Source organism: Ictalurus punctatus, chromosome 15 (assembly GCF_001660625.3).
Source record: "Ictalurus punctatus breed USDA103 chromosome 15, Coco_2.0, whole genome shotgun sequence".
Taxonomy (NCBI): domain Eukaryota; kingdom Metazoa; phylum Chordata; class Actinopteri; order Siluriformes; family Ictaluridae; genus Ictalurus; species Ictalurus punctatus.
In genome coordinates this window covers 16,197,925-16,210,879 of record NC_030430.2, presented here as the reverse complement: position 1 = coordinate 16,210,879, position 12,955 = coordinate 16,197,925, and the positions used below count along the sequence as shown (strand labels likewise).

General features: G+C 40.2%; 1 protein-coding gene across 2 annotated transcripts in view; it reads left to right on the top strand.

Moving 5' to 3' along the window:
- Positions 1-12,955, top strand: part of pax7b (paired box 7b) — a 48,144-nt gene that overhangs the window by 32,196 nt on the left and 2,993 nt on the right. For both annotated transcript variants that reach the window (XM_053686491.1, XM_053686490.1), the window contains exon 8: positions 10,956-11,205. In XM_053686491.1, the coding sequence (XP_053542466.1) occupies positions 10,956-11,205 (250 nt within the window). The remainder of the gene's footprint in view (positions 1-10,955; positions 11,206-12,955) is intronic.

Genomic DNA, 12,955 nt, shown 5'->3' with positions numbered 1-12,955 from the left:
GACAACTGTCAGCTAGAGATAAGGGAGGGGGGACTCAAACCTCACTCGCCTCTCCCATTAGCATCGCTGCCACTTTAAACTGGATGAATTATATTTAAGAAGCCCGCACAGGGGTTGCCAAAAAGGAAACTGTTATGTGGTGGGGGTTGGGGTGTATGGAGAGAAAGAAATATGATTGAGTTTGGCCACTCCTGTTGTAGCATCCTTCTTTCTGAAGAGACATTGTGCACCTGCATGTCAATGGGTGAGTTTGTCTCCAGTTGGTGGTGTTTTAAACTTCTCACATGGAAGCTGTCACTGTTTTCCATCAACAACTCAAAAGACATAATAAATGCACATATTTACATCACTCCCATAGTCTGAGAGCAAGGGAGGAAAATGCTCATTAATTAAAACTCGTCTTAAATATGGATGCTGTTTCAATTTGGCAAGAATTAAAAAGTAAGAAGCTTTAGGGGAAAAAAATGAGATGAGACCTGCTTGGAAGCTGCCAAAAAAAAAAAAAAAATCAGAGAATTTAAAGCATGCCCACTGGCGGAATGTTTTCTGCTCAAATTTAGGCCCTCCCTCTCCAGCTCGCACTGTTTCTCTATAAGTCTTTATGGGGACTAAGTGGAATTGTAGCATCCATGCTCATATTAATCACACGTAGTAAGGTTCTCAGGTCACACAGACTGAATCCCACAGTAGTGGGATTTTAATGACACTGTGGACTCTGACGGTTGACAAGGGTTTATTTATGTCTAAATTACTGCAGTGGGTTTTTCTGTTGATCAATCTGTTGTAGCTATAGAATGAGGGCTATGTCAATATATTATACAGGGGGTGCTGACAGGCATAGTAAGCATTCTCATGAGAATTCTCTCTATGTCTTAATGACGCTTTTTTATTGTTAGACAGGCTAACAAGAAGTCTGATGAAAAAAAAAATGCATGTGATGGCATGTCTCCTTTGTATCTAATGTTGTATTTTGTAGTCAAATTCTTGTATCCTGCTACATCACCATCTTTCTCTCTTCAAACCTTTTGATAGTATTTCTACTTTTTTAAAAATGCTACCTCAGTGGTCTGTCCTCTGGCCTCTTTCTCTAGTCATGCTCTCATTGTCCTCTTGTCTCTCTCCATCTCTTCTTGGAGAGAGCGTACATTATTCCCCATGCATAAATGAAAGGACACGGCAGACAATAAAACCACTATTTAAATTCAAGTGTGTTTGTGTTGGTGAGAGATATTTCCTGCAGAAAGTGAGCTGTTGCCTACTGATAAATAAGAAATATATGGGAATGCAATTTAGATTTATCACACACAAGTGGTCAATATAATTTTCACCAAATCCTAGGAGAGGCATATTACACATCACATATGTTAAAGCTTCTATGAGATTCAAAGCTATTGCTTATTAAAAGGCACATGATCACCATTACTATTGTCTTCCTGAATGGTTACCTACATATCAATGCATTCTATGTTTTTTCCCCCCCTGTGACTTGTATGCTATTGAGTTATATAGGTAATATATAGTTATATGGCTATATAGGTTACTTATAGGAAAATATAAAGGTGCTCTATATTGATTCCTCCTTCTAGATTCCATCTATGGCCCCTTTATGCTAATTACAGAAGCTCAGGAGATATTTTAATGTATCTCTATGTAATGTTAATGATATCATGTGTTAGTAATTTTTAGAATGTAATATTAGAAACATGAATACCTTTATTATCATTGTACAAATACACTGAGATTCAGTCCCTAATATATTAAGGATATTGTATATGTTTTTGTTGTTAGGATAGTTTGCAGGGTCACTGTGTCTGAACAGTAGGAAAGCACTTAGAACACTTATGGACATACACATGTGACTGTGTGGAAGGTTGGTTCAGTGTGCATGCTATGTGTTAGTTCCAGATACCATCCTGACAGGCGTGAATCTGTGATTATTATTACAACCTTACAAACCACTAACTTTCCACTACAGTCTTCTGCTCTTCTTCATCTCAGTCTTGCTCACTGGATTTAGATGGTTTATTGTATCAATTGTGATTTTTTTATTTGTATATTGCTACAATAGGTTTATGGCCTACATGCTCGAGCAGTACTATCTCTCTTTCACCACACTAAGCACTGCTGGAGTCCCCATCTGGCCTCCGCTAACTGTTCTGCTCTCGCTCTCGGTCTCCAGCTGAGAGTTATTTCACTGTTTATTTACATGTAATTATCTCTATGAGGTGCTGATATTAACACTGTCAAGAACAATTTGACCTGACATTCTTCACTGTGCCTGCTGCCTGCTGTTTATAGCAAACAACCCCCCCCCCCATACACCCGCCCACCACCCACTCACTCCTGCCTCCACCTTGCATTATTCTTGGAGCCAGTTACTGTGCCTTGCCCTCCCATCCTCTCTTATGAAATAATTTTAAGCAATCGTTTAATTTAGCGTAGGCGGCCGTGTGAAGCAGACAGACCGAAGCGGCTTGGAGGTCAGAGGGGGATGTTTGTTCCTCTGCCTGAATTCATCCCACACTGCTGCAAACATATTGGAAAAAGTAATCGGATTGCAGTGCGTTCTTATGCTGCACATCAACCCAATAGGGTGCATTAACCTTTGGTTAGTGAGAGGCCTCATAGTACTTTAAGATATTTAGGAAGTGATGTTGCTGGTATGATGATGTTTGCTGTGTTTGAGGGAATAAAAATCTTTCTTTTAATATGTCATAACACATGCTATGAATCCTGCATTTATAATGCTTTATAAATATGTTTACATATAAATATGTTACATAGCATACAGTGCTGTGAAAAAGTATTTGCCCCATACTGATTTCATCTGATTTTGTGTATATCTTATAGTAAATTGTTTCAGAAATTAAAACAAAATTTAAGATAAAACAAATACCAATACCAACTGGGCCTGTGTGAAAATGCATTTGTGTGAAAATCTATTTGCCCCCATAGTTACTAATTCCCCAAATCTATGAAACTGCATTAATAATGGGGTTCAGCTGGACTAGATGCAACCAGGCCTGATTACTGCAAACATTGTTCAATCAAATCAACACTTACGGTCTTACCCAATAGCACACTATGTCAAAATTGAAAGAAATTCAAGAAATGATGAGGAAGAAGGTGAAATACATCAGTCTGGGAAGGGTTGCAAAGCTATTTAAAAGGCTCTGGGACTCCAGAGAACCACAGTGAGAGCCATTATCTCCAAATGGAAAAACTCAGCACTGTAATGAACCTTCCCAGAAGTGGCCAACCTTCCAAAATTCCTCCAAAAGCACAGCAACTACTCATCCAGGAAGTCTCAAAAGAGCCAAGGACAGCATCAAAGGACCTACAGGCCTCTCTTGCATCAAAAAAGGTCACTCTTCATGACTCTACTATCAGAAAGACACTGGTCAAAAATGCCATCCATGGAAGAGTGGCGAAGTGAAAACCACTGCTAACCCAGAAGAACATTAAGGCTCATCTGAATTTTGCCAAAACACACCTTGATAATCCTCAAACCTTTTGGGAGAATGTTCTGTGGATTCATTAGTCGAAATTGGAACTGTTTGGAAGACAGGGCTCCCGTTACATCTGGCGTGAATCAAACACAGAATTCCACAAAAAGAACATCATACCTATGATCAAGCATGGTGGTGGAAGTGTGATGGTGTGGGGATGCTTTGCTGCTTCAGGGCCTGGGCAACTTGTAATAATTGAGGCAAACATTAATTCTGCTCTCTAACAGAAAATCCTAAAGGAGAATGTCCGGTCTTCAGTCTGTAAGTTGAAACTCAAGTGCAACTGGATTCTGCAGCAAGACAATGATCCAAAGAATAGAAGTAAATCATAATCCTAGAAGTAAGTGAAAGACTGATCTCCAGTTATCGGAAACGTTTGGTTGCAGTTATTGCTGCTAACGGTGGCACAACCAGATTTTAAATTTAAGGGGGCAATTAGTTTGTCAACTGGTGTTAGGTTTTGGATAACATTTTATTGCTCAATAAAAAAAAATGTATTGTGTGTTTATTCAGGTTGTCCTATGTTTTATGTTGTATTTTGTTTGAAAATCTAAAACTATGTAGTAGAGAGATACACAAAAACAGAAGAAATCACAGCACTGTACATAGCTATGCAAAAATGCATTTACAACCAGAGTCGGGTGTAATGTGTTACAAAGTAACAAAGTAATGCGTTACTGTAATCTAATTACTTTTTCTGATAACACAGTAATGTAACGCATTACATTTTTAATTTATGTAATTTGATTTACTGTTACTGATTTTTACTGTTACTGATGTCATTAAAATTATATTACTTGCATTACAAATTTATTGTTAAGAAAACAATATAAAGTAGAATGAATTTTTAAAAAATAAATCACGTTTTGCCCCGAATATTTTTTTCTTTAGCCTTGAATAATTCTCCACTTGGAGTGGTTTGTCACTATGTAACTGAATGTCAGTAAAAGAAGATGGCCTGTAATTTTATATCTTCAGCGAATAGTGGCAAGACCAATCAGAAAGGGTTTACAGGAAAATATGTGGAAACAATCGTGTCTTATTGGCTGACAGTTCTCAATCCTGCCAAACGATAGCTCACACAGTCAGTGTGAGGAAAAATGGATATGTGCCGATTTTTTTTAAACCAGTAAAAGGGTTGAAACTGAAACAGTAACATCCTCTCATGCTGAGCAGGAAAACAAGGAGTGTAAATGTTTATATGAGTTCCAGTTTACATGAACATGATATGAGCAGAGCACAAGGAAGGATAATGTACTTTGCAACTCATACAGTGATAGCTTAGCTGTGTCTCCCCTTGGTTAGTGACACCAAACTAGCCTAGTTAGAAAAGTAGTCCTACAAACAGTGACAAGACCTGAGGTAGGTTTTATGATAAATCCAACTGTTTCTGATCATGTCATACATTGCCGTGCACTAAAATCACTGAAAGAACTATGAGTTTCACTTTGTAGTGTATTTTGGTAGGTTTTGAAAATAACGTGAAAGTAAAGTAATTAGTAATCTGATTACTTTTTACATGCAGTAATCAGTAATATAATCAGATTACAATTTTAAATTAGTAATTGGTAATCTGTAGTGGATTACTTTTTTGTACTTTTTAGTGGATTACTTTTTTTACCCAACACTGTTTAAAACACATTATGAATATGGACGTATGATCAAATTAAATTTTCATTGCTAAACATTTGCTGATTTATGTAGAGGTGTGACTGATAAAATATGTAATGAAAATCAGTTTACACTTAATTCTGCAATACTAGTCACATCTAGTTGGTATGAATTATGCCCTATGGTTTGACCACCCAGTCTTTCCTCATCCATCAGTCATGGATTAAGCAGTTTAGTAGACTGTGTTACCGTACAGGGTTAAAAGAGCCATATGCCCAGTATTTCCCATAGCTAACGTGTTGCTAAAAGTGACAGCTTGTTTGGCTGCATGCTAATCGTTCTCATCAGGGCCCAGCTTGTCAGTGCCCACTTTCTGTCACTGTCAATCACGTACCTAATTTGAAACAATTAAAGTCTCCCTCAGCGCCTCTCTCCTCTTTTCCTCCCCCTCATCCCATTTTAGTTCCTTCTTGTCTATTTCATAGACCAGCCATTCTCCCCCTTTCCTCCTGTATCACCCCTGTTCCCCTCACAGGTTTTTTTTGGCTGATGCCCCTTTTCACTTTCAATTAATGTGCAGTGGCCCATTAACGCAATGACACACGGGTAGGAGAAGAAATCATCTCTGTCATCTGATCCCTACCACTCGGGGAGACTGGGAATTTAGAGGAAGAGAGAGGGAAAGAATTATTGACTTGGAGAAAGACAGAGGATGGATCTTCTAATTACCTCCAGCCTTGACAAACAGTTAATTGAATGTATGAAACTGTGTTTCATTCCTCTCTGAGGTTTTACTCTAACACACACGTTTACATGGACAGCAATAATCTGATTATTGAACTTATACTGAATAAGACAGTAATGTGATAAAGGTGTTTAGATGAGTTGCTTTTAGAATATTCCTTTCATGTTCAGGTTTTACATGTTATAGGACATAGATGGATTAATGGCACACGTCATTAAGTCCCCACGCCACGCCGTCCGACGTTCCATCCAGATTTTCACGTTCCAACATACAGTTCGTCTTCGTTATGGTACTATATACAGTGTTCATTTTTAATTTTACGAAAGCTTCAAGTGCAGATAATCATTTGTCATGCTATACATGCAAATAGACGACTGCTTGAAACGGCATACTTACCTACATGTATTTCGCCTACTATATAGCAGGTAAGTATGCGGTTTAAGATGCAGCTGTGCTCTCTGGTTTGCCGTCAAACGGTTGAAAACTGTCGTGTGTGTGTACGTGTCCTTTAGCAAAATGCGGTGAAAACTCCCACACAATGTTAATAGCTTGATTAAGGTGTTTACATGTCTGTAATACATGTCGATAATGGGACTAAAACAGGAAAACTCTACATGTCGTAATTCGATTTGTGTTTTTTTCGCGTATGACTTTAGTCAGATTAAGGTGATAAGTAATCGCTGTTTACATGGTAGATTCTTAATTAGAGTATTGTCTTCATCGGGTTAATTTATTGTTGTCCATGTAAACATACTGATTGTCAGTTTAGCTGCTCTGGGTCAGTTACTTATATCATCTTGGTATTTTGTGTAAGTCAGACTGTCATTAATCCACATTCTAATCTAAGCATTCACATGATGTTTAAATATTGCATGATATTTAAGACTAATAACCTCTCAAAGTTTCTCAAATCATACAGCAATTGCATCAGAATCTTACATTTCCTGGCCATAAGTGTGTATGTTGCACACAGTCCTTCCAATTGACATCATTTGCTGGTAGATGGGGGTGTTGGGATTTGCAGAAGGATTACGGGTGCTCTCTGAAATGCATCTGCCTGCTGGAGAATGGCATTATTTTCTGCTTTAATTACAGCTGCATTGCATCAGATATTCCTGCCGAAAATGAAATGTCGCTGTGTGTGAGTGAGATGTTCTTGTGTTTGCGTCTCTCAGGAGCACAATGTGTCAGGTCTCTTAATCCGACAAATCCCATATCTTTGGGGAGGTGTGTCATTTAAAAAATATATTATACTGAAAATGATCATTCCATATACTCAGTAGTGAACAGTCTGTGTGGGTGTGGTATAAAGGGAGGATAAAGCCCTGCACTGTGGAGATAACCTTCTCACACCTTGTGTGCTGCTTAAGGCTGCTCTTTGTACAGATGACCCTTGCTTGGCTACACAAAATCTTCCTCTGAGTGAAATGTGAGCCTACTCCTACACTCCTGCAAATCCAGTCTGTGTGTGTGTGTGTGTGTGTTGAAGAGTTAACTGAGAGAAGTCCTATCTGCTCCGCAGGCAGGCATGCCCTCAGGCAAGAACTGTCCTTCATGAGTTTTTGTCGTCCCCCCCCTCCCCTCTAGTCTTTTCTTCTTCCTGTCTCTGTCCTCTTCTCTGCCTGAGCAAAAGGAGACACAGAGCAGGTGGACAGGCCGATTGTAAGGATGCTGATGGCCTTCTTTATTATCATTAATGTCATTGTAGCACTGAACTCTGCAGGGTGCTGCACCCACTCCTGCTACAAAGCTCATACATACTTAGGCCATTTGTTCATCATTCATTCAAAGTGCTCAGTTGGTGAAACTGTTTGAAGGAAAAGCATAGTTACAGTTTTATTATGAATTCTGCCTTAAGGAAGATAGCTAATATAAGTTTTCTATTTTTACTGCAATCCAGTTTTCAAATATTGGAATAAAGGAAGCATACTCTTTAACATGGGTAGCTTTACTACCAGTTAATATTCCTCTCATTTTGTAGAGAAGGGACTAATGTATTATCAGTCATGTGCCATTAAGTCTGAGCCTGTCTGCGTTACGCTTAATAAAATTCAACAAGAAGTAAACCTGCGTCAAACACTTATTTGGACAAAAATTACAATTTAACAGTTAAGGAAATTAGACCAAAAAAATACTGTGCACACCATTCATTTATCTGAAAGGATGCACATTGTATCAATTTCCAATTTTACAATTTATAAAGCCGCAGCCTTGAGTTAAGAGAATTAATTACTCTTTTATTGTTATTTGTAAAGAAATCTCTGAGTAAAAGGAAAGAGAAGAGAAAGAGAAGAAGGATGCCTGGAGCTATGTCTTTCAAACTGGATCCTGCGTGGCATTATCTACTCCTGCAGTTCTCCAAATAAAAGAAGTGAAAGCCCAGCTACTGCAGAGGGAGAGAGGGAAAGAGAGAGAGAGAGAGAGAGAGAGAGAGAGAGAGAGAGAGAGAGAGAGAGAGAGAGAGAGAGAGAGGATGGGGGTTGTAGGGGTGGAACATTTTAAAAGGAGTAAAGTTTAGTGTGTTTCAGAATGCCTGGTATTTTAGTGTGAGTGTGAGAGAGAGAGAGAGAGAGAGAGAGAGAGAGAGAGAGAGAGAGAGTGTAAGTTGTCATCTAGTGCTCATGGAATTTGAGACCCTGGGGATGTTGTTTGTCATCCAGGATGATTGGCAAATGTTCTTGCTTCCTTCCACCTGCATATCAGATCCACAAAGGTTACACATGTGGAAAGAATATTGATTTTAACTCAGCGATGGTAGTACAGCAGGAAGTGATAGATTATAACCTCCAGCCTGCACAAGCTTTTGACCTTGTTCACTCCCTGTCCTCAGAGGTATATTCATCTTCAGTTTAGTCTCAAACGCTACATCTAATACTGTTTTTCAAACATGGGTACATTCAGAAGGTATAACATTATAATATTAAAAAGCAGGTATTTAAATTGATACTTGTATTTATTCTAATGATTTTCCTGTGATACGCAGTGAAGACTGTAGCCTGTGTAAATATATCTAACACAGCCTGGCTTGGTGATTCTGTTAGTTTGTTTTTCAGGCTTATTGTGCAGCTTTTATATTGCCTGTGCTAATTTCAGCTGGTTGGCTCCATGCCCCATGACACGCCTGGCACCAGCACACTGGGCATGATGAGAAGGTTGAGCTGACAGCCTCCTCCTTTCCCCAGTCTGATCCTGCTCGAAGTTGATCGCTACCTCTCGCCATGCCGGAATATTCTCCATTCGCCACTTTAATTGATGTCAATAAGGTTATGCTAAATTTGAAGATTTGAATAATTTGTCTTTCAGAAGCATAATGCCATCACCGAGGTTACAGGCTGCTTAAGCGCAGGGCTGAATAGAGGTGTCAGACGCTCGGCGCGCTCTCTTAGCTCTCACCCCGGCATTCTGCCCCAACACCCGTTGTGCTGCAGCCTTTGCTCATCTGATTAAAACTCCACTCCTGCCGAGAGTTTGAGAATACACACGATGCTGCTTTGCTATTACCCAAAATTACCTCCAATTACACCCAAATGTAGGTTTAAGGGAACACTGAGGATTATGGGGTGTCACGACTTTATTATAGTTGATATCCTGTGAAAAAATATAAGCAACTCTTAAACTAAAATGTATGTGTAAGAACTAAAAACTGGTTTTCATAATGGTAGTAGAACTTTATTAGTGAAATTATACAGTATGTATTTAAAATATGTATAAATGTTATTTAAAATAACAGGAATACAAAAGAGTTTAATATAATCAACGCTCAGTCAGTTTCACCCTTATCTGTCGGTTGTCCCCCCCTGTGAGACAGGCGATCGGATGAGTGGGCACGACCCCACAGCCCCATGCCTGGGGTCACACTCCAGCTCCCGGCAACGTCAATGAGACTGAGACCCCCATAGGCCACCACTTTCACACGCTCATCCTCCTTCCTCTATGCACATATCACATGCACGGGCTTGTTGCTTTATGTTTTTAATATAATTGTAGTGATTTTCAAGTTTTCCTAGAACCTTTGGGCAGAGGATATTAAGCTAAATTCACTTATAGGTTTAGGGCTCGCATTAACCTCTCCATATGCCCACTGGTTTGCCTAACACACAGAAGTGGCTGAGTTTTCAAAATTAGTTTATAAACTTACAGGTTGTATGGCCCTTTAGCAAATAGCCCATGGATGTTGTCGGAGCTGCGCATGTGGGCCTGGTTTTGCTCTCTGCAGCCCTGTGAAGGGCTAATTGGTTTAGCAGGCTGGGGCCTGAGATGGCCAAAGGCCAGTGGGGCGTAGCGAGTCGCAACGGGAACCTGATGTTCAGGAGGATGCTTTGTGTCGGCCTGTGGATGGAGAGCATGTGGCAGACAGAGCACCTTCTACAAGTAGCTCTATTCTCTGTCTCTCTCTGTGTGCACTTTCCTTCCCCCACCCCATGCCTTTCCATCTCTCTCCTCTTGCCTTATTCATTTTCTCCATTTATTCTACTCATAGTCCTTCCAGCTAAGTTCCCTAGACATTTTGAAAACATGCTTGTGGCTTTATTTTTCCCCTTTGGTTTTTGGAGTGATGTCAGGTTAAAATTGTGATCAGTTGGACCAAACAAGAATGGAGAACTCTGTAGAATTTGATTTGTGACTAATATGAATTTAAACCCAATGATAGCCTGTACTCTGAGACCAGTACTCCAACCCGGCATTGGTCTCCAGGGAGATGCCTAATGTGAGCATCTATTATTTGAAAAATTTTAATCATTCATGAGGTCTGAAGCTGTGGGATAACTGGAGGCCTCTGATTAAACCCTCCCTCAGAGCTTGTTATGCAGTCAGCCTCAGGTCACACAAACCTGGACTGTGCATATACGGTCTCTCTTTCTGGTCCTTTCTCTCCATCCTTCATTTTACCCCTTTGTGTTATTTACTCTGACAGCTGTTTTCAAGCTACTAAACACTCCCTCGGGATGCCTTGAAAGGCTGCTGTTGTGCTTCCACTTAACCCTTTCCAATGCTGAGACTTTGTACCTTGTGAGCTTGTTGTAATACCCAGTGAATAACTGGAAATTAGGGGTTCTGTTGATTGTACGCCAAATCTGTCATTCCTGCAGGTTATGAGCATCCTGAGCAACCCAAGCGCCATGGCTCCTCAGCCGCAGCATGACTTCTCCATCTCGCCCTTGCACACCGGACTTGAGGCTTCCAACCCTATCTCAGGAAGCTGCAGTCAGCGCTCAGAGCCCATGAAGACAGCAGAAAGCCTGGCTTCATCTCAGTCCTACTGCCCTCCTACCTACAGCTCCACCAGCTACAGTGTGGACCCTGTCACAGCTGGCTACCAGTACAGCCAGTATGGCCAGAGTGAGTACATCATGACTCAAACCCATAATCAACTCTCAGGTTTTTAGTAGTGGATGTCCAGTTGATGTCCCCCAAGCTATTTCTTATGGTTTTATATTAATCTAACTTTAAAAGATTTATTTTGAAATACCTAATGTATATTATCCACATTTAAATGGTTAACAATGTAACCAGAATGATTAGAAACACACAAACAAAACATCTTTAAAGGCTTTTCAGTCTTTGCTTGAAGGATCAACTTCTTGCATGAACTCTTACTCAGAGGTCAAAATCTATCCAATAAAATAACATGATTAAACATTTAATTTAAAGGTTAAGTCAAAGATGGGCTTAACATATCTCAGCGGACACCTGTCTGATTCATGAAAATGCACTGGGGAATATGGAAGCTTAGAGGGTGCATGCTGCAGGGAGATAGATAAGTGTGTTTCTTGTGTGCTCCATGACTGGGAGTGCCAGATAGAGTGTCTCTTTTAGTAAGAGGTGAGACAAAGTGTATATTTGAGGCAGATTTAATGAGTAAACCTGGGATGACAGAGACCGAAAGGGTTCCTACAAGAGAGAGAGAGAGAGAGAGAGAGAGAGAGAGAGAGAGAGAGAGAGAGCGAGCACAGAGTTAAATCGTGGGTGATTACTTTGCCAGCTGTCAGGCTAAGCGTCTACAGTAAGGACAGTTGGCCCACCCACAGGTATGTGCCTGCTACCGTGCACACTGCCTGCTCATGACAGGCTCACTTTTCTGCATGCTAACACACGCTAGCGCATGTTAAACCTCACTTACTGTCACACTGACAAATGCCTGGCAACGTCCAACATCTCTCCGCCCCACCCTGCCATTGCTACACACCACAAAGGAAGCAGGAGAGGTGAAAATTACCTTCTCCACCAGCCAGTGATATCAAAGGACTTGCCAGGCATCTGACACACTTGACAGGCCAGCAGATAATGCAAACATGCTAATTCTTATAACTGCGAGAGGGTTTTTGATCATTAATAATGATGGCTTCTGTTTTTATTTCCTCTGGTCCAGGTGTATAGCCTTTGTGATTATAGATGTCATTTTGATTCGGTAATTATTGTGTGTATATTTCTTAAATGGCTCATAAATATACCATTTGCTCCACTTTCTTCTTATGTTTTTTTTTTTTTTTTTTTTTTTTTGATTATATGGCTTGGATGAGGCTTTTTGTGGAAATAATTACATTGAAAGTCCTCACTAGCCCAGCCTTGTGTTAACTTAATAATACCCATTTCCACTTTGACTATGGGTTAAGCACAGAGGGAGGCTCAGTAGATTTTCTGTTTTAAATGGAAAGTAAGTAGAAAGGGTTAATTGGTGTTTCCTTAGTTCTATCTCCATTCTGCACTAGCTCAATGCTGCCCTTGGTTTGTCCTCACGACCTCCTGCCCTATTCCCTTTGCCTTTTTAAACAGACCCAATGCTTTTAATGTTTTTAGCTTGTGCAGTTAAATTGAAACCTTATGAAGTTTAAGCCAGATCAATGCTCCAGTCCCAAGTAGCGGGCGAGAATTTCTGCACGTTTTGACCCTGGATGGGCTTGCAGGTTAGTCCTCACATATGATCCTGATAAAGATCTCAAAGCAAAGCATGTCTGCGAATCAGTCCAAATAGCCCATGCCCTCCAGTGCTGTGCTAGTCACACCAGGTTGTGTGTATTAGGTCACCTATCAGAGAGACAGAAATCTCTCCCCTCTTTACTTTGTTGCACTTGCTGTGGAAAATTATGGG